At 39.2% G+C, this 22,659-nt stretch overlaps 2 protein-coding genes across 2 annotated transcripts; both read left to right on the top strand.

Moving 5' to 3' along the window:
* The first annotated feature begins 380 nt into the window (after positions 1 to 380).
* On the top strand, positions 381 to 3,256 carry LOC145482891 (uncharacterized). Its single transcript, XM_081461536.1, has 2 exons — positions 381 to 1,203; positions 2,709 to 3,256. Exons 1-2 carry the CDS (start codon positions 835 to 837, stop codon positions 2,829 to 2,831), a joined length of 492 nt encoding a protein of 163 aa, XP_081317662.1. The 5' UTR covers positions 381 to 834; the 3' UTR covers positions 2,832 to 3,256.
* Positions 3,257 to 20,181: 16,925 nt separating this feature from the next.
* On the top strand, positions 20,182 to 22,180 carry LOC145482881 (uncharacterized). Its single transcript, XM_081461524.1, has 2 exons — positions 20,182 to 20,780; positions 21,417 to 22,180. The coding sequence occupies exons 1-2, from the start codon at positions 20,432 to 20,434 to the stop codon at positions 21,713 to 21,715; spliced, it is 648 nt and encodes a 215-aa protein (XP_081317650.1). The 5' UTR covers positions 20,182 to 20,431; the 3' UTR covers positions 21,716 to 22,180.
* The last annotated feature ends 479 nt before the right edge of the window (positions 22,181 to 22,659 follow it).

Raw genomic sequence — 22,659 nt, 5'->3', positions numbered from 1 at the left:
GTCAATATCCCATTCAACAAAAGCTGTCTTGTTCGTCAAAAAATGTTATTTATTTAGCCACTTGTGTCAAATGCAATCTGCAATATGTAGGCTCCACCTCGACTGAATTTAAAGTAAGATTTCGTAACCACAAGTCGAACATGCTGAAGAACAAAAGAACTTGCGAATTGGCCATCCACTTTAATAACTCTGAGCATGAAATTTCTCAAATCAATTTCATCATCATTGAACAAATTAGGTCTTTTGAAAATTCCTTACATCTTGAACAATTCTCAGTGTAGAACAAAAAGCAATCGTCGGAAACGTGAATTTAGCAAGCAATCGTGACTACAATCACGGTGCTATTGTAAGGATTTATATGGGTATAAACAAGGTGCTGTTGCTCCTAACCGAACATGGGGACCCCTCATTTTTATTTCAAAATTTAAGTTCCTATAATATAAACAATCAATAGGCAGAGTTTCACAAAAATCTCAGCGCAGGTTTTATTTCAGTGGAATGACCTTAAATTGTTAAATTGCTAATACTCGGCGGGGGATCTCCGATCCTTAGAAAAGCTTGAATGAGTTCAGTTGCGATGCTGAGATCTCCTGCTGCTGTATGATGTAAATGATTTCACGACAATCGTTAATCATAAAGTAAATAAATAATATGAAGAATAAACGCCCTCCAGCCATCTGCGAAACCTCTCGACTTGTTAAGTAAACAGTCATTTAATTCATGTATACATTTTCTTTGGACACCTATAAATAAATGATGTTACGATATTGTACATGTTAGCATTCTGTGGGAAGCTGAGACAAAGTCAAGATCTTAAAATCTATCTTGTTAATCATGAATGGATTCTTTCTCTTATCAGCGAGTATGTTTATCTACTTTACCTGTCAGATTTTAGATGATGGCTTCTGTGACGCCACTAATTTGCCGGGTCTTCAACGCGACCCGAACAAACAGCTCAGTTATGCAAAATTCATGGAACATTTTTATCATGTTCTTGACGTTCCGAAGATTGAAGAAGTCGCTGTTCAAACGGAAAGTCAATGCCTGCTGCGGTGCGTAAATAACGATCGCTGTTTTTCCACAAACGTTGGAGCGTTTCACCTACCAAATGGAAAAATCTGGTGTGACTTACTTTCAACTGACAAGTACAATGCATCCGAGAAGTTCGAAGCGAATCATACTTTCCATCAGTACAGCATTATGGTGAGTTTTTGTTACTGATTTTTGAAATGTTTACTTTCAACTTTTGAACTGACTTGGAACCTAGTAGTAGTATAGTAAACTAAACTGTTTGTAAAAAAAAAAAAAAAAAAAAAAAAAAAAAAACAGCCCGATAGGTTGGTGTGCAACCTGGACAGATATCGACGTCACTTTCTTGGTCAAAAACTGGGCTCAATCACGGGGTTTAAACCTAAGCCGATATTTCCTCTGATATTTTTATATGCAGCGGTATTGAGTAACCAAAGGCAAACAGCACATGGATATGGACGCAAGGCAATGTTTCTTTTAGGCAGCGTCCACAATACACCGGAGAAATTTGAAAACGCAGCTTTATTTCTACAGTTAGGCTCAATGTCCATACTAATCCGTCACCACAACGGAACTTTTCGAAGACGGTCTTCAAATCGGAGGAATTTGAAAAAGCTGGCTTTTCGTTTTCGGACCTTTTGGAAACGATGGTGTCACGATAATCACGATAATCATTTGATTTTTTTTTCTCATTTGTGTTACACAAATCCAAAATGACGGGTGATTGTTGCGTTTATAGATCACTCCGGCATAGAGTGGACAGAAAACATTTTATGCGTTTTCAGAGTGAAAGCTACGTTTTCAAATTCCTCCGGCGTAGTGTTAAACATCTGCCTGAATTAATTTAGCCGAATTAATATTAACGTCGGATGTCTCTCTTCATTAAAATGAAAATCTAATTAGACTATTCTGAGACAATCCATAGCTTTTAAGGACATGTTGAGTCGTAGGACATTTTTTAGATCAATTAGTTGTGACCATGCAATATAAGTATACTATAAGACGATGAATGGGTACGATTTAACTAAAATGTAAACATACTTTAGTTTACTCAAGAAACCGATGAATACCACCTTTTAGTAAGTCCCGCAGCGCTGATACACGACGTGTGTGAGCTCTGAAACGGCGCTTGCCTGATTGCGATGGGGAACTAAACTAAGTGAATCGTCAAGGATAAAGATATCGCTTTTGAAAAACAAACTGTTTTTGTTTTATTCAAATACTGCTCTTTCAATGGGTTTTAACATGTTAGATAACCATCTCTCATTGAACAAAAACAACACACCCACAGATATCGTCTTCTGAGGACTTCTCGAGCAATTACAGTGTGTGTTAAATTTGCTTTTAAAAGAAGTCCTGTAGAATTTTGAAGTCGTTCGCTTTAAAATGCGTTTCCTGTGCAGAGTATATGCGTAACCTGAATTCCTGATAGTTTTCGCTCACTGGTCCATTGCTAAGCGAGTTTGAATTTCATTTGTCATCTGCTGGTTTCAAGTTTTGAACTGAATTGGAACCCAGAAGCTACAGCACACTAAACCATTTGTAAAAAATGCTATGCCAAAATTATTACGAATATTTCTGAACACTAGCAACCTTTTCTAAACTGAGTATCTATACCACGCATTTAATTTATTTTCGCGCTTGATCTAACTTGCTGCAAAATTGCTTCTGTTTTCCAGAGTCCTTGTTCAAGTTTTCCTTGTCAGCACGGTGGAACCTGCGAGGCGCTTTACGAGATTGACGACTACAGTTGTTCGTGCCAACAAAACTACACCGGCAAAAACTGCGCGCGAGAACTGTGAGTTACTTCAGTCTTTATGCCAGATTTTCCACCATTCGACATTTCGGAGTTGCGCAGGGAACTGGGGCGACCAAGTTCTGGACCTTGAAACAGGGTTCAAAATCTAGACAAACGCCTCTGTCTTCTGTTCTTTTGGTCTCTGTTCACTCTTCAGAGCGGAAAAACGTACTGCGCAGCTTTATGGGCAGCTTTATGTGCATCCCTAGCCCTGGTTGCGGGCTCAGGTAATAATGCGGGTTGCAATGATGAAAAGAATAGCGGACTGTAATTAAGTTTGCGAGGATGTCGCTTGGTTGATTTATTTATACTCGGGCGCTAGCAAAAACTTTTTGCAGCACTCTGTTAAGAAAACAAAGTTTCCCCTGCTTGCTGAGAAGCTCTCTTGCTTATATATTCAGTGGTGTGCTTATATGGGTGCAATTTGTAAAGAGGGTTTGTGGAAAAAAGTGTCTTCGCACCGAAATCTCTTGTATACCGCGAGGAAATAAAGGGTTCGGAAACCTTTTTGAAGTTATATATTAACCGAAAAAAAAATGATTTCAAACGACAACAGTACACCAGCTTTCCATGAGTGACGTGAGAGTGTTGCTGCGATACTGGAAAATTGGGAAATCATATAAAATTCGTGACTTTTTTGTTCGGCACGATCAACGAATTTCCGCCATTTTTTCATACTTAGAGTCTGGTGCGCGGCCAAAACTGGCGCATGCTTATTACGTTTTTTCGCCCTGTTTGTTCACCCTTAAAGTTTGAGACTTGGTCTAATGATCAATTTCGTCATGGTATTTATGTAGGGGTTTCAGCTTACTGATCGGTTAAAATTTGAAACTCGCCCCAGTTCCCTACGCAACTCCGAAATGGCCAATTCGTTTAGGGGTAGGGGGTCACGAATTTTATATGATTAAGACTAAACCTCGTAAACGGAAACAAATCTATACCGCATAACACTGATGGCTCTCGAGAAGTAAAGAGCAAAAGATTTTTAATGTTATGTCCGCAATTTGTCACTCGCAAGTATGGACTCGAATAGACCTTATCACGGTTTTGGAAGCAATCTTGACTAGTAAGCAACACGTTTCACAAATTACAGTTTTTGTATGGAAATTCGAGGGCTAATAATTTTCTTAAAAGTAGAATTCTGAACAATTTATGAATAGCAAAGTTAGACAAATGACTGCTTTAACCATTTATCAGAGATATGGCTGTGCTAGAAAGCGTCCAGTCGAGTGTATAACTTTTCATAGATTTGTCAATTACCTTGTTTTCCTGCAAAGTGGTCTAAACTTCCAAGTCGCGTACATGCAAGTGCATGGAAGTTTGCCCTTCGGGCCGCCGGAGCTTCACTAGTATTATGACCGACGGCTCGATGAGCTCTAGTGATACTGGTCAGCGGATACCTTGGTGAGACAGGTCTCAATTGAACATGACATGGACGCCTAATATCAAGAATGTACGCTGTAAACCCACTCTCCTAATTTCTTTAAGAAAAGCTCTGGGACGACGTTTTTGTAGAGTGTAACATTTCACGTTGTTTTACATGAAACGGCGTTCGGACGTAAGGACGTGTTATGTCTTTGATGAAGATCCAGGCTTCAGATGTTGCTTATCGCTGTATCGCCACGGCTCTGCTTTGTATGGCCAAGAATGACCACATTCATCAGGCAACATTAGCGAATGACCGTAAACTGACAATGCTGGCGATATAATACGAATACAAATGTATGTACTTGTCAGTAGTTAGCACGCTCAGTTTCGTTGCGCAAACGTTACGTTATTCGAAAGAACTTGAGTGTAAATCTGAAATACGGACGGGCAATAGAGTGACAACCAAAATTCTTTAGCAATATGGGTTACCAAATTCTCTAAGGTATTGAGCACCACTCATGCGCCTTCGGCGCACAGAAGCTCCGCTAATAGCGAGTCAAACAATAGATTAATAACTCAGTTGAACATCAGCGGTTTGCCTCTCTACGTGACTCATTATTTTGCTTCTTTTCCTTTAGTGTATTTAACGTGGTACCAAGTGGTCGTCAAGACTGGAAGTAAAACGGGCGCTGAGACAAATGCTAACGTGTATATAATGATCAACGGAACAACAGGATACATACAAAAAAGACTTGATAACGAAGAGGATAATTTTAAGAAAGGAAGGTAAATAGGTGTGGCAATCTTTGACCACTGAACCTGTGTAATTAAACAATAAGCAAATTTAATTATGAAAGTACACAACACCTTATCCAACTATTATGTTTACGTTTATTCGGGTTCCTGTGTGACCATTTAAAAATTTCATTGCTGCTGTGTTGTATCGTCAATTATAATAAAGTTTTCATATAACGCGCGCTCTGATTGGCTGAAACAGCGTGCTTTATCAGAGAACAGAGCACGGGTTGATGACGGTAAGTTGGCTTCCAAATTTTTGCTTCGGAATTTTGACAAATTTGACCCAAATTAAACATCCCGTGTGACTCAGACAAACGCACTGGAAGCGAGCTATTTTTCTGCAGTAAATATGGCTCACAGAGACCATTGTTAGCAACAGTAGTGTTAAAACTGTACTAAAATAACAAGTTTTGCTAGATTCCCGCCGACAAAACATGTACAGCTGTAGCGAAATACACAAATTTTCAACCTAAACAGTGCTTCGATAAAGACATTAATTTTGTTACGAAGGCAGAAATTATACTAAGAAGTAAAACAACGACAGAAAACAATTGAACTGGCTCTGTTTATGATGAGAAGCTTTATTTTTGTAAATTTACAATTAAAAATGCTCATTTGCTCAAACAACACTTACATGCAGTGTAGTAACGCTCGTTCTCCGGTCATCTCAGCGAAGCAAACCGACGAGTAGTCAGTGCAAAACTTGTTCTGATATTCTCTTCTGTGCTCGAAGTAGAACCAGTGGGAGCCGTTAAGTCTTTCTAACTTTTACACTAGTTCGGGCAATCTTGCTGCATGCGGCTACAAGCCGTAAATAACTGTAGCTCCTTTCAAATTCAACCCGGCATTTCGCATTTTCATCCACAAGCTTTGAGCTCCGCGTTTCGTAATTTCCCCTGGAAAAGTGCTCGTTTTCATGGGCCACAATACGGCCGGATTCCTCTGGACTATAAACCTGCACCTGCCTTGAGATCCGTATTTAAAAATTAACTTAAAAGCGAACTTTGAAGGCATCGTTCCTCTCTCGAAAGTCGCTCAAACTTCTCGAAACTGAAAGCTTAGCTGAAGTCCAGTTTGTGATTGACAGCTGTCGCTTCGTTAGCCAATCAAATTATTTGAACAATTCTAACAAGGATTGTGATTGGCTTATTTTAGCGTGCTTTATCAGAGAACAGTGCACGGCTGACGCCACTTTTGCTCGTTTGGAAAATAAAGTTTGGTTTGAAAATTCAGCCGAATGCGTGGGGAAATTATCTGATTCTTTATCATAAAACAAATAAAGAAGCCTCGACTGTGCTCTGTTCTGTTGTAAAGCACTTAGGAAGCGGTAGAGCACTCAAGAAGTAGGGAAAAACACTCGACTACGTCTCGTGTTTTCCCCTACACTTCTTTCATGCTCTACCGCTTCCTGCGTGCTTTACAACAGAACAGAGCACAGTCGAGGCTTCTTTATTTGTTAATTATTAGTAAAAAAAGTCGTCATGTTGCACGCATGATGACGTATCCTCGCTATGCTGTTGCAATCTCCCAGGAGTTGAGTCAGGCGAAGTGCCCGATTGCCTCACTCCCATAACCATATTAATAACTTGCACTGTAGTCGACTGCTACAAACCAGAATATATTTTTACACTTTCGATACATCCAATGTATTCTCTATTTTCCAATTGCCCATAATTCACTCTGTTTACCCTCCAAATTTTGCATAAACTATTGAGGTGAGATGCCCTTGGGAGCGAGTCCTGAATATTCCCAAGAGCATTTCACAACGATAGTTTATGCAACATTTGGGGAGTTAGGGTTAGGGTTAATAATGGGCAATTGGAAAATAGAGAATGGATATATGGCCTTTGAACTTTAAATTTCCCAAATCCAGTGAAACAAAATATATACAGGGCGTGATATTTGGCTCAGGATTAAGCATTTAAACTGTGTTTAGGTGTTCTCTGCTCCTCATCAAAAGCATCGTTCCCTTCGTAGCTGGTCCTGGCGAAACGCGGCTATTAGTGTGGAATAGGTCGGGATCTATGTCTAACTACAATGAATATTTATCTCTGGTGACAAAAGTCACAGTGGCTTTCCACTCATGCTTACATGTGATCAGAAACTCTCAGCCAATCCCCATAGTTTCTGCCTCATTAATTACCCCCGGTTTGAGTAAAATGTGATACCTGGTCGATTTCATTTACTTTTTTTCAGTGAAGACATCTTTATTTTCCAAGGCGAGGACTACATTGGATCGCTACGAAGTGTGAGCTTTAGGCGTGACAACAGAGGGCAGTACCCTGGCTGGTATCTCGAGACGGTAAACGATTGAGTAATCCGAAAGTCCATAGACGGCTGGTATCGTACCAGCTGCTTTAATATTTTCGAAGTAGATCGTGCAAGTAGCCAAGGAACTGCAAGCGAAGTGAAGATCCAAACTAAGAGAGCCTTAACTAGTAGAAAATCACGCGAATGGGGACATCGTGTTGGAAAAAAAAAAAAATGATTCCCTGTTTCAAGCAAAATATGCATGACCAGCACCAAACGGGAAAAACGTAACGTTACGATTCCATAAATCATTACGTGGCCTATTTAACAAGTGGATTATGAGCTGGAGACTTATATTTAAACAATGGAGTGTTTCTGTCGAGGAACAATCGTCTGACAGTTGCACGGCGGAAATTTGATGTTCTTAAAACAAATATTTCCCCGAGAAACGAAGCTTCGAGGCCAAATATGCTAGTTTTAAGAACATCAAATTTCCAAGTGGCAACTATCAGATTGATAGTTCCGAGACATAAACACTCTATTGCCTTTATTGTTCACCACCAAATTTTCTTCCGCGTGCCAGGTCAAAAGTCAAATCGAATTATTTTCAACTTTTTTAAATGAAAGCTGTGAAAGCCAAATGTAAAATGTGAAAAAGAAAACAAACAAAAACCTACTTAATACAATTTCAATTGTTCATTGTATGGGATTTCTCACACTTTGTTAGCGACAGCGATATTTATTCCTCTATTTGTGTACGAGACCAAAGTGTTTGTCACGTGGTTTCTACTTGGCGTGTAGACGGAGTTCCACTAGCAAAAGAGAGGACCCTGGGAACTATCGCGAGGTTGAGGGTTTTTTTTGGGACGGCCATTAGTGTGATTAGTCTTATCGGCTGTTGTTTTGTGGCGAATTTTGACTTGTTTTTGAGATTCGGCGAAAATTAAAATTAAAATTCTGGTAAACAATGTCGCGCCGCGCAACCTGCAACTGTCGGAAGAAAATTTATACTTGAATGATTTTATTGCTTTCGACTCCCGCCTATTGCTAAAATCAGCATTTTTATATCAACAACCGAAGTGTAACGGATAGATATAACCTAATGACAAAGTCCAGTATTTTCCTGTGTATTTATGGTTAGCAAGTTGAGGTCCCCTCTATAAACCATGATTTGTTAATACGTTGCGTGACGGTGCAGTTTCCGTAGACTCACAAGTTTAATAGGACTAAAAGATTTGCATTTGCCTTCAAACTTCATGCTAAACATTTTCACATTTACTGGTCATGTTTAAGCACAAAAGCTAATTTCTAAAAGTAAAATCTACATACAGTTTTCTGAGCTGAAAGCACGAATATTGGCTGACATTTGCAATCGCATGCCGATTTATCGTAAGCAAACTCCGTTCAACCAGCGACCGATTCTAATATTTCCGCTGATGACTAAAAGTAGACAACATTTATATTGCCGTTTCCTGATTCAGGCTTACTCCTATGGCTTTAGAGTACTTTTCCAAACAATTTCGACTGGATACAGACTGAACTATTCATGGGGGAGGGGGGGTGGGAGTGTCTGCGTAGGAGCTGAGACTAACTAAACTATTTGTCTCCCGCACTGGAACTAACCAACAAATCCCGGGACAAATGTAGTCAAAATATGGCCAATGAATTAAAGCTGTTCTCACAGTAAACATCCCCAAGCCAACGCGATTCAAAAGTGGTGTTCGTGAACAGAATTAATAATTCTCCCAGTTATGTAACAAAGGCACAATAGCACGTCATCTCGCATCCCTACGAAACAGGCCACGTTACTGTTGATTGCACGGTCCAGAATCGCAACTAAAAACCAAACCGTCTCGTGTGCACATGCTTTGCAATGATTTCATTTGTTTTCGCCAATAAGAATCGGGAGAAAATTTGGTGGTGAACTATAACGCGTGATAGTTGGCCAGGGCGCAGCAAGAGCGAATAAATCAATTGTTTTTGTATAAAGTTACTAAAGCTACTAGTTTTATCTAAATCCTCCCCTTGACAGACAGTATTCACACGCAAAGAGGTAGCCATTTTGTTAACAGCCACACACCGCTGAGGCTACCTCATTATCTACTAAACAATTAGATTATGAGCTCTCGATTTCTATCGCGTGATAGTTGACGAGGGCGCAGCCCGATTCAACTATCACGCAAAGAAATCGAGAGCGAATAATCTAATTGTTTTAGGATAAATCTACTAGTCGTTCAAAACTTTATCTAAATCCTCTTCATAAACACTTCGAAAACGCCAAGAAGCGACCGTAATTTTGTTAACAAGGGCACACTGCTACTCTACTCACTATCTATCACAGAATATACAGTGAGCAGCGTAGCCAATCAGAGAACGGCATTCGTGATAGAACTCTAGTAGATTTATACTAACTCAGGTTACGTTTAATTAAGAGACTGCTTATCTAGTAGAATATGTTTATTTGTATTGTCTGTATTGATCAGTCAAAGCTTATCGACTTTACTTCCGTTCTTTTTTATTCCAGATTTCGGTTGCGCGGAGCGTCAGCGAGGATGGCTTTAAAGAAGGCCTGGAGAGTGCGTATGGTATTCGGTGTTCATACAATGGCTGGGTTGCTGCAGACAAGTGGACACAACTGAAAACCGAATGATGCATTCACTAAGGATTCAGCGCCGAACAGAATTCCGATCTTACAGACCAGCAAAAAAGTTTCGCGCAAATATTTTCTCCGCAAAAATTTACTGCACTGGCGAAATTATACATACAAACATCACATGAAAAATCTTGGTGCCATTTATTTAAAACGTCTCTTTCGTTCAGAAACAACTCTCGGTGGATATCCATCAAGTGGCAATGTAGTTTTTGCTGATACATTGCCGGAGCAATCAGCCACACAAGCGCAAGATTGAAATTGATTACCGTATTTTATAAAACAGTATTCTCATGATCTTTTCGCTGCTGGATTGCATGTAGCTTAACAAAAATCGACAATGTTGTTATTCCAATTAAACGTAGGTAGGTATATAGGTAGTCTGTATACGAGCCAAGTGGCTCATCAGGACGGAGCTTATACGTATATCCCGGTTTCAGTAGCATTAAGTGACTAGGAGTATTCTACTCCCCCCTGGATGGGATGCTAGTCCATCGCAGGGTTTCCCCCAGCATTAAATTCGCCGGTACCTATTTATACACCTTGGTGGAGAGAGGTACTGTAAGAGTAAAGTGTCTTGCCCAAGAACACAACACAATGTCCCCTCTCGCTCCTGAGTGGAGCGCACTAACCATGAGGCCACCACGCCTCCCACCCAGTTAAACGTGACTTCCTGAAAATCGTGAAAATTGATATCCAGCAAGAAAAATGACAAAAATCAGTCTTTCACGATTGCAAAAATTTGTTCCCGCGAAATGCAAAAATCGCAAATTTAAATTCCTGCAAAAATTTCGTGCCACACGGTAGTCTCAGTGTAAGGCAAGAAAAAGTGCGAGAGGAAAATGGTCGCCCTTGACATGCTGGACGAACCAATTAGCAATTACATTATAAGCTCTCGATTTCTATGAGGCGTGATAGTTCACCACTAAATTTTCTCCGATTCTTATTGGTTTAAATTGATCACGTGGCGCGATAGTGTTCATTGGCAGAGAGACACTACGGGCCGATAGTGCCCCGTTCGAGGAAAATACCCGGATGCATAGTACTCGTCCGAGAAAATTTTTCTGTAAATAAGCGGGATTGCATGCAGTTAAAAAGAATTGCAAGATTGATTGATCTGCATTTAGGGAGTTTTTGACTGTTTTCTTTTTCAAATTTAACAGCTGGCTTTCACGCCTTTCATCTTAAAAGGTTGAAAATAATCTTTGAGTATGAATTTTGAACTGGCACGAGGAAGAAAATTCAGCGGTGAACAATAAAGACCGCTATCGGCCTGGTATAGTTGACCCTTTGAAATTTGATGTTCTTGACGGCTAGCAAATTTGTTTAAAGAACAGCAAATTTCCGTGGGGGAACTATCAGCCAATGGTTCCTCGACAGAAGCACTCTATTGTTTTAGTAGAATTCTATATATATCTTTCAAATAACGATTTTCAATCATTTCTAAACAGGTTAACGTGGTATTCAACTTCATGCTTTAGCAAAATCGCGCGGATTCAACTGTTATTTGAAAATTGAAGTTGATCACTTCCTTGAAAAAATTTGAGGCTTTTTGAAGTCGTATAAAGGCTATCTTCCCTTTCCTTTCGTTGGTGTTCTTGAAATTGAATTACCCTTTAATAAATCTAAATCTTCCGAGAAACATCAGAAAAACCATAAAACATTGTCACTGTGTGGAAAACCTCCAGCCACTGCACTCTAATTAACGCGAAGGCCGAATCAACTATTGCCTCATAGAAATCGAGAGCGAATAATCTAATTATTTAATAGAATTCTAACTGAAATTTTCCTCAAATAACGATTCAACCATTTCTGGTCTTAGTATTAAACTTCAAGTTGCTAAGTTGCTAAGAATGTTGCTTAAGTTGCTAAGAATGTTGCTCTATGGCCCTCCCACCACCCTTGCCCCCCTTTAAATCAACACAGGAGGTGTTATGATATGCGGTGAACAAACTAGAGCACCCTTCGTTCTTTCTCGTTGTTTTGCTCTGTTTCTTGTTGCCCATATTAAGAATATTAAGGAATAAGTGAAATAATACAATACAGTTAGAGAAATCATATATTCCAAATGCGGTTTAAGTTGATTATAAGTACCGTTGTCGGCTAAAGTGCAAGAATTTAGATAAGTATCATATTTTATAAGTGTAAACACGTTTATTTGTATTGTTTAGTAGGACCACTGTATTGTAATTAGTGTGAGTGTAGGGCATTGTAAGTCAATCATTGTAAGTAGTGCCCATCTTTTAGTCTTCATAGGAATTTTGTGTTTATTCATTGGTTTGTTAAGGTTCTTTCAAAACTTCGGAGAAACGAGGAAACGTTGCAATTTTGTCGACTAAACCAAGCTACTACACACTAATGGCTGATACTGTGTAATGGCTCAGCCAATCAGCTTACAGCATTTGCATTATAAGTATACTAGTAGAATTCGCTGAAGAGCTCGAACTTGATTCTAGAACATTGTCTCGTGGCAATCATTTCTTAAAGTTTTGTTAAGTTTACCTGCTGAAAGACTTCAATACCTATTATAAATTGAGTAGACTCTTTATGTGGTGTAATGCAAGCATAGAGATCGGTTTTACCCACGGAGTTGTAATTGTATGGTGTTGGGATTAGACTTAATCAATTTGAAGTACATTCAGCTGTCTGAGATGAAATTTTTAAAAATTGTTTCTGGAAGCTCTGATTGCACTGTTAATCCTAACAAGGAAACGCCGCTCATGACGTCACTCAGTGATTGATGTCAGCATAACCTCAGCTTGTTGTGAATAAGGTCAGGCCTAATAACACTTGGGCGTGTGATGTCTAGTGCTCAATATGATGTGGCCATAAAAGATTCATATATAAACGGTACAATCCATCGGATCCATATTTATCGCACGTGACTGATCAGGACTTGCGCGCCGCGTGATTCAATATGTGATGCCGTGAAATTCCGAGATATAAACCACCTAACGCACGGTCCACACGTACCCGGATATTTTTCAATCCGCAAATTTTTCTTCCTGGATTCAAAAATTTCCTCGTCCACCCGTAGCAAAAATATCCGTATTCGCTACCGAATTCGCCCCATGAGTTTGAATGGAAGCCGTATCCGGAAAGAAAAAGTTGCGGATTCAAAAATATCCGGATACGTGTGGACTAGGCCTTAGTGATATACCAGAGGTTTCGCTCGCTCTCCTGTTCTGTATTCTCTAACATAAATTTCCAACCATAATACAACTAAATGGTTGTTGGTGCTAACAAGAATAAAATCAATTTGAACAGCTTGACCGAACTCTGCTCTACAGAGTGGCCGTGTTCGTGTAAAAAGAATATTTGAAGGTTAATAAACGTAACATTCTACATTAGCTTTAAAATATGAAAGGATTTTTGTCCTTAGTTATGATTTGTTCCTCGAATTTCAGATTTTCCCTTGAGATCCTCTACCTTAGAAAAAAACAGAAACGTCTTCAGTCAAGTATTCGTGGATATTTTGCGCCAAATTGAGGTAATTGTTTGTCTAGCTAGTAAATAGTGCAAAGGCGGCGACAACAATTCCAAACGATATTCACTAGATTTTTTTTCTGTCTTTTCCCCCTTTTTTTCATAGTTATTTCTGTGGTGTGAGAAAATCTACGAAAAAAAAGTGTAAAATGATACCGGGGTTGTATAACTGGTAAAAAGGTATTAGACGTAAGTTGACAAATTGTCCTTAAACTGAAAATCTAATGACAACAACAACAACTCAATTTACAACGAAAACGAAGCAGAAATCGATCAGGACAATTCAAACAGTATGGTCATCGAAACGCCGAATCACGTGATCAAAAGCCTGGCGACTAAATATTTCCCGGTAAAGATGAAGAAAAGTTGAAAGTTTGAAAGAAATTTCAACATTAGAGAAACCCCGCGGCACTCTCTGTCCCTTAGCCGTCAAATCAGGAGTATAACAGCGTTCGTAAGCTTGTAATTCTATTTGTCATCATAGTGTAGGAGCTGTTATTGTTTTGGGGCTATAGAGGCATTGTTCCTATCATTGTTCTCTCAACATACCGAGCTAGTAATGTAAGACCTTGCAAGAGCTGTTACCTAACCGCGTCGAATGTAAATAGCCTACTTATACTCTAATATAGATACCTCATGAACAACAATGGCCGTTTTCACACTAGAGACGGATAATCCGTCTACGACGGGTTATCCGTCCATTACGGATAATTCGTCTTAGTGTGAAAACGGAACGGTGCTCATTTTAGACGGATAATCCGTCTATTTTTATCCGTCCGATTATCCGTCTATATAGACGGATAATCGGACGAATATAAATAGACGGATAATCCGCCTAGACGGATTATCCGTCTCCAGTGTGAAAACGGCCAATGATAATTTTTTTCTCTTGTTTGTTTTTTTTTTTCTTAGACGCTGTTCGGAATTTATTTTTTTTACCTATACTCTTGGCCGTTAAAAGAAAGTTGCAATTTATCCTTTGAACAACAAAGTGACAGCAATTTCAAATATTAATTAGCCGTTTGTCAGAAAGCATTTCAATAAAGTCCCTCAAAACAGGCAATGCATAAAAAGCGAGCTTTTCATTGTGTTGCGACTTCAGCATGTGGAATAAATAACTTGTTGTGCCTTGGGAATATTACTGACCGCGACGTCAAGATTTCGTTACTTAAAAATGCAAATTTGGAAACTAACGAATTGAAGTAATGATGACACTTGAAGACTATGGTTGATTCGTTTCCAGCGCTTTTAATGATTTTAATTTGCTGTGTTTTAAGAATCCGGACATTTGCAACTGCAGAAGGTAAGTTTAATAAAGTAATCTAAAGACAGAAAGTTCAAAGCTAAATTTCAAATTTATGTGTTTGGAAATGTACAAATTGACTGAGTTTGAAAGAGCGAGTGTTGTATCTGTGATCTGTCTCGGGAGATCTAGTTGTCATTTAGTTGCTTTTTTATTCAGCTGTTCTTTCATTCCACTTGAATTATTTCTAGATGGGCAAAGCGAATCTATCTTTGTTGTATAACTGAGACAAACAGCTCTGAAACGCATTCGAGCCCGCGATGCTTTATATTGTTGTTCAGCCATTGAGGCGGAGGGGGCATGGCGAGGGAACAAGAACTTTGTGTGGTTTAAAACTTGAAAAGAATTCAACTGAATTTTACAAATTTAACTGAATCTGAAAGATCTCTTCTGAATATCCCATACAGTAAAAACCTGCTTGTAAGAACCTAGTGGTTTAGGAAATATAAGAACCTAGCTGTTTAGCCAAGCAACAAGCAGGTTCTTATTTGTGGGTTACAGTTAAATTACGATAAACATTTTATCCAAGTGAGTAGTGTGACTTTGAAATTGCAAATTTCTACAAGAAAATGCGCAATACAGTTGTGATCAATAAATACTGCATATTCAAGCACCAAACCCAAGTTTACTTATTTTTTCTGGTAATCAACAACTATATCGCCTCAGGAGCATAGTGATCGTCTTCATAAAACTTAAGAACCTACTTTCTCAAACTACAAGAGCCTATTTTGCCTGATTTCAAAAAATTAAGGTTTTTACACGCGGTTTTTTTTAACTGTGTTCCAGTAGCCACTCCCCAAATATCCTCAAAATGGTTATCCAGTTAGTTTTGACCTAAACATATATCCCTTATCTAGAAACCCCCGAAAGAAAAAAACCCTAAAAGTCTTTACCTACTCTACTAATTTCACTTATGTTGGAAACCAGCGTTTATTCCTGACTGTGCTTTATTGCTAAATTTCTTATGCCAGGTTACGAGGAACTCGCCTTGAACAGATCTATAAATATTCAATGCTTTGGAAACGGCATAACCATTTTGTTAACAAAGAAACATCTTCCAAGCTTCAATCACAGCTCCTTCCACTTTAACAACAACTCATGCACTGGACACCAGCTTAACCACAGTCATATTATTTTACAAACTGGACTGAGTGATTGCGGAACAATCAAGCGAAGTTTCAACGGCTCATATATCTACGCAAATTTGGTACATGGATATCTCAATAACCCAAAAAATTGCAGCTCAAAGAACATAACTACAACCTTTGCTGTGGAATGCAAACAGCCTTCTGCACTAGCAATGAAAAACAAAACGACTTCGGAATTTGGTAAAAATTTGCCCAAAGTTGGAAGCGAAGAGGTTTATGCTAAACCGGAATCAAAGCTACAAACGATGCCGCTCCTTGCACATGAAGGTGAGTTATTTATTTTATGGGCCTTTTGCAGAATCCTTGTCCATCTTAAAACGAACAGGTTGTGAAAGAAAACAGAAATAGTCGTTGAACAAAACAAAAACTTAACAAGCATCAAATTGAGAGTGGGATAACAATAATAAATGACGTTGCCATTACGTGTTTTGATATCGTTGGTGATCTTCTGGCGGTTTGAAAGTTTGAAAAAGCCATGCTGGATGGCAAAGCTTTAGATGCAGCAGTATTTTGTCCTGTTGCAAGTCTTCTCAAATTTCAAGGCAAATTGTTACATTTAATTAAGACATTTACTACTCTTTCTATTTCTGACATTCATGGCGTACTATGACTACTTTTTTATTTACAGTGTTTTTACAGGGTCCTAAAAAGAGATACTGAAAAAAAATTCCAAAAATAGTTGCCATGGATGTTGTCACGTGCTACGTCTTTTCGCCGTTGGAAAATTACCTGCATTTTCCACAATAAGGCTAGTCCAGTCTCTCAATTCTCTCTCATAAAAAATGATGCGGTCTTCTAGTGAAAATGTATCATTTTTCTACGTGCTTTTTTCTTCTTTCCTTACAATATTTGAAAATTATCGAAAATTGTTTTCTTTAATGTGCCCCCCCTCCCCGACAGGCTGATAAATTGACTTTGTGCACGCGCTCTCGATCGCTTCGTGCGCTTTTTCTAATTTCTACGTCAAATCTTTGCTTACATAACAATTGTGACTTAACACAGCATCAGTTGAAGAAACTTCAGTTGTAAACTAACGTTCGTAAATACGTTGTTTGAAAATTGTCAACATGGGAAATTGTTTCGCAGCATGTTTGCAGCAAAAACAGAGTATACCTGAAATTCCTCCACTTGTTGGGGAAGAAAGTACAAGTCTTTCAACAAACAAGTCTTTGAAGAGCGCACGCGTAGCGCCGAAGAGATCGCGAAGAAACAAGAGCACTTCAGCGACAACCTCCAGGCTCTGGAGCCGGGGAAGGAAAAATCGCGTATCACCTTGTGATAGTGGCAGTGCAGGAGACGCAGGTTGCATTAACGCATCACAAGAAGGCTCACATCATTCATCTCGTGCAAGCCAGCCTTCAGATAGCTCCTGCTTGTCTGAAAGTTACGTGGGAACCTTAAGCAGTAGCTCAATCTTTGAAGAGTATTTCTGTGGCAGCTGTGAGCCGTTTGATGAAAACCAGGAGACCAGAACACCAAGCCCGTTTATCCAGCCTGGCATTACAAAGGGAAGGCTTATTATTGTACAGCCCTGTCGAAGCATGTCATCGACGTCGTACGAAGAAAATTCACCCGTGAATGTCCCTTGTGGAAGCCCAGCTAAAATACCCTTCAATGAAGAACCCGAGGCAATGGAATCTTTGGAAGTATGCAGCTCTACGAGTTCTATTGGCTCCTGGACGGACGACCCTCTAGATATTGAGCTCGATGAGCAGAGCGAAGAGGAATCGTGCCAAGTTTTTCCGTACGCTGGAATTTAAACAATGTCTTTTGATAGCTGAGTCTGTTTTGTCAAACTCTGTGAACTTTTGCTTAGCTTGGATACAGTTTTGGAAAAGACTAAAAAATTTCTTTGGCAGACAATGAAAATATGGTTAACAGTGTATGTGTTGAGCTGAGATAATGACACTGCATAAGTACTGATGAAGGGTGAGAGAGCTGATCCGTTATTTCCAAGGAAATCCTTCTCAAGTTATTTAAGGACATGGGTGCCAGTTCTTCCGAGGAGAACATTATCACGCTCGTTGCGCGGATGTTCTCTTGGAGGATGAAAACAGAGTTGAGCCGCTTGGGCTGTCCACGTGACCAACTGCTCGTGTCAAGCCCTCCTGGGATTTCCAAATCTAGGAGCGGTCAAAAAATAACTTAAGAGGAATTACCTTGGGAATAAAGCCAATATGGAGGATTAACTCTCTCACCCTTTATGCTCTCTTGGACTGCACAAGAAGAGCTTCCATGCTGAAGAGCATGGAACTGAGGCTCGAATCAACAGCCTCCCGGATCTGACGTCACTAGACTTCAGCCCTGAAGAGCGGAAGTACCAGTGACGTCGATCCGGAGGCGACAGGGATACGCTCAGCACATACACTATGGCTCCTGGACTGGTTTTCACCTGTCTATGGCCCTAACATAACGAAATGATGTCGATTTTAGGGGTTTTGTTGTAGCTAGTGACGAAGACATTTTCGATAATAAACTAGCACTAGGGGCTAATGCCAGTTTATTGTCGCCCAGGCCCCAAAAATGTCTACTTTTTGTACTGCTATGGATTCAGATCAATACAGGAAAGGAATCTGTACTCTATATTGACTGAAATGGAATTAATTTTTAAGCGATGTTTGAAATTTAATAAAAAATTCTATGATCATATAAAATATCTCTATGTCTTACCTTAAGTTATTCAGTTTTATATTAAAAAAACATCTTCAGAGCTTTTCCCAGAGAAGGTAACTACATGGCCGAGGAGGGACGACGATCAAACCATGTGCTTAAAAAAAGAGAAAAAAATTAAATCAGGAGCCACAATGGCTCCTGATTAAATTTAACACAACCACCTAAATAATCAAGCACATTTAGCTAACACACTGTTCGAAAAATTTATCGATCTTCTAGTTGGGCGGGTGCAGCTTCACATTTTCTTAAGTGATTGATAAACAACTAAACAACACTGTTGGCCACGCCTTCTTTAACTGCAAAATCAGGACGCTTTTAGCCAGATCCTTCAGAGAATCATGTAAGTCAATATAAACATCATGACCACAACTAAGCACGGCGTTGAAGACAACTTCCATGATTCCCTGCAGGTGCGTCTCAGAGGAATCTTGGTATTGACGACCTAGTCCTTCTAAAGGAGCGACGCACAACTCAGTTCTCTGCTAAATGGGGTTCTGGTCCGTCACCCAGTCACAATCCGGGATTGTATCGAGTCTACAGGAACAAGTCACCTTCACTCATTTTTCTTAGTTGAGAGAAGAATTGGACATTGTTAAAATATCTCGTCTTGGATTGCTATTGCAACGATAGAGAAGAGACTATTTCTCAAACCACCGGCAGCTAGTTATCTATGTTACAAGTCCGATGAGGTGCTAAATAATCTAGGTAACAGGGAAAATTATATAATTATAGGACGTAAGCCGTATCATCTATCCTGTTGGTGTGTTTCCCATGACGGCAAAACGGCGACCATCTTTAAAAGAGAGCGAAATAAAAGAACATAATTTCATTTGTGCGTTCTAGAAGTTCTCCTTGTAACATTGTAAGATGGTACAAAAATAAAGGAAACTCCCTTAAATATAACTGTACCAACGCAAAAATTTCAAAACGATGTTCAACTTTCACAGTCGGTTAATATTCTTTGGAAATTAAAAACAGTGTAATTGTAGGTTTAAAAACCTATTCTTTTTCTTTCAGCGAAGAAGGCTAAGCCTCCAAAGGTAACATTCCAGGCTTTAAAAACAAAGACTGTGAACAAAGGAGAAGAAGTCTCCTTTACAGCTCAGGTATCAACAAACGGCAGAGGGCAGGGGCTTGTAGAAAGGCTTATCGCGGTCGAAGATTGCCGCGCTACACCGGACGATAACTTCTATAGTAAGGACGGTGTTACGCTAATAGAGAACGGGTAAGATTGACTCTATTACTTTATTATAGACACAAATATCAACTTAATTCTACTTGTGTTGCAAACCCTCGGCCTCGTTTACCTCACTTTTCTCCTGGGAAGGGGCCCCCATACAAAGTTGATGGGGATGGTCGTTGAAAACTTTGAAAGGAAATCCAGTTAAGGATACCAGAATCGCGTTTTGTGGGCTTGATTCGAACTCACTTTTATCACTAAGAGACAACAATTTTGCTGACATGTTGCTATTGACAGGGTGGTGTCTGTTGATACCTTAGCACCCTAAAAAATACCGGGATACATCTAATAGTGATCATCATAGATTCAGTAAAAGCACAATTACAGTATATTACCAAACTAAGAAATTTTAACGTCCTGTTAGATATGACGTTGTCTCCCACTGCTTTCACACGGGAGTTCCCTAGCCCCAAGTATTGAAATGCAAAGTTCCGAATTGTAACACTTTACTCGTTTAATTAACTCCTGCAATGGATTTGCTCCAAGAGAGTTACGTTGAAGAGAAATCCTCGTCATATCGTTCCATTGTTATTTCAGCCTTTCGCAGGTTTGCTGAAGAAAAAAACAAAAAACAAAAAAACAAAACAAAAAGAAAAAACAGTTGCATTTGATCTTTGGTACAGACTCATCTGCTATTCCAACATTGGTCACAAATGGTCTTTAATAGCAAAGACGAGAAGTAAAACATATGCAAAAAAATAGATCAGTTCTTGACGGTAAATTCTACCATTTCAAAGCTGCTACACGGATATATACCTTTTATTGGACTTTCAGCTGCGTAAGAAAACCAGGATTGTGTGGTTACATGTTTAAATCAAGATCCCCGTCACAGACAATTAGTTACAGGGTGTCTGGATCCAGCAGCGAGAAGTCCAGAACACTCTATGTGCATTGTAGATTTCTGCTCTGCCCGAAAGATGACCGACTATCCCTGTGTAGAATCGGTTGCAGTGGAGTCAGCAAGAAAATAAAAAGTGAACAGTACGTCACGATGGTATTACACGCTGGACCTTTAACCATCAATGAAAAGGCCCAAGGTTAGGGTACTAAAAGACAGTAGTTGCACTAGGAATGTTACTAAACGGAAGAAAGGAAAATATAGCTTCGGTTTAGAGAAAGAACTAAAATAAGGTTTAGTGGTTAGAATTAAGAACGGTGCTTGGACAAGGGCATATGACACCGATAGGTATATTGCGCTTGTTCATAAAGCAGCATTTTCATAGATCGGACTATTTTTAAGTATACTTTTTCCTCGGAATCTCTTCGTTTCAATAAGTGCTATCTTAATTGATACTGAAACAACCGTTTATACCAGAATCATAAATTGCACTAGTTTTAATAATGACAACACGATAATAAAAAGAAAACCTACTAAGAACTTTAAAATGCCATTTTCCTAGTAGGCCAAGTCAAATTCTCTGACCTCATTTATGAATTCATTCATGAACCAGTTTGATTTAATGGTAAGAAATTATTTCTAATTTCTAGTCACGGTTCCTTTCTGGTCCTTCCTCGCTGCTTTTCTTCTTTTCAATAATATATAATTTATTGCTTGTATGTTTTCTTATTGCTTATGATTTATGCAGTGAAAATGGATGAAATTAAATTAAATTAAATTGGAAATGTCCTCGCTCTTTTGAAGGTTAAAACGCTTTTTTCTCTGTTGAACACAGGCCCGAGAATGCCGGACCTAGCTATTGTAACAAGTGGAGCTATATTTCCTCTACTCATTGCTGTCAGCATCCTTACTTTCTACTGCAAACGTCGCCGAAGGCCAAAAGGAAGAGACACTTTATTGGACAATGAAGAAGGACTATCTGATCATGAGAGAGGTTTCGATCAAGTTGATGACACTGCGGTATTCGAAGAAAGCAGCAAAACCCAGGAGCCTCAACTGTCTGATGAAACTGACAGCTGCTCGGTATTAGAAGGAAGAAAATTGTTTCTCAACATGGATTGGACAACCGTTTAGAACAATGCAATGGGAGCTACATCCCAGGAGACCCAGGGGCTACTAGCCGGGACGATGCGATATTTTCGGGCGAAAGTTTATTTCAAGAGCAGACAAGCGCTTGTCTGCTCTTGAAGAAAACTTTCGCCCGAAAATATCGCATCGTCCTGCCTAGTAGCCTCCGAGTCTCCGAGGATGTGGGTACTATTGAAAAGGACCTCTTATACTGTTCCCCTTAGGGAGATATGCCGACTAAATGCTGCCTACAACAACATATTTTGCGTACGTTCAAGAACAAATATCATTCAAAATATTGGTTAACTTGCATATATAATTATATTGGAGGAGAAAGCCGGAAGGAGGTGACCAGCGGCAGTGCTCGGCTTAGTATCATGTTGTGTTTCACTTTCTGCTTTGAGAATGTTGATGTTCAATTCATGTATCTTTATTTTTCAATGACAATAAAATCAGAGGTTTTCAATTTTATTTTATGTTCTTAAGAGGATACATAGGGAAATAATGAAAAGCTAAAAAAATAGTTAAAGAAACTAAATATCTAAGAAGGGTAAAAGGACAAAACCAAAAAATCAAAACAGAGCAGTTAGGGTACTTTTGCCTAAGTACGCAAAGGGCAAGATGGTTAGTTAACGTCCTAGAGAGAGGAAGATTTTTGCTATACTCTTGTAAAACAGATGCTTTCCATCGATAGGTACATTTTGTTTTTATAAATGTTCACCTGAGGGGGCGAGGGGGGTCCTTCTTAACTAGTAATTGGTCATGAATTTCTCGCTAAGAAAGGTTTCTAGCCGTCATATTTTGAAAACCAGACCTCCTAAGGATAAGGTTTTTGCACATTTTTGTTCCATTGAAGAGCCCTGGAATCGAAAAAAAATCCCTGAAACTTAAAAGGTATCTAAATCTGAAAATGCTAATCAGTGTCAATAGATTAAGAATGTCTAGGTGCT

Source organism: Orbicella franksi, chromosome 1 (assembly GCF_964199315.1).
Source record: "Orbicella franksi chromosome 1, jaOrbFran1.1, whole genome shotgun sequence".
NCBI lineage: Eukaryota > Metazoa > Cnidaria > Anthozoa > Scleractinia > Merulinidae > Orbicella > Orbicella franksi.
Note: the sequence above shows the minus strand (reverse complement) of the source record. Positions and strands in the feature narration are given on the sequence as shown.

What these genes read in the sequence shown, in the direction of transcription:
- LOC145482891 (XM_081461536.1), top strand. Translation starts at nt 835, where the DNA reads ATGAATGGATTCTTTCTCTTATCAGCGAGTATGTTTATCTACTTTACC. An exon ending in TCCATCAGTACAGCATTATG is followed by an intron (nt 1,204 to 2,708) that starts GTGAGTTTTTGT and finishes TCTGTTTTCCAG; the next exon opens with AGTCCTTGTTCAAGTTTTCC.
- LOC145482881 (XM_081461524.1), top strand. Translation starts at nt 20,432, where the DNA reads ATGCAAAAAAATAGATCAGTTCTTGACGGTAAATTCTACCATTTCAAA. An exon ending in CATCAATGAAAAGGCCCAAG is followed by an intron (nt 20,781 to 21,416) that starts GTTAGGGTACTA and finishes TGTTGAACACAG; the next exon opens with GCCCGAGAATGCCGGACCTA.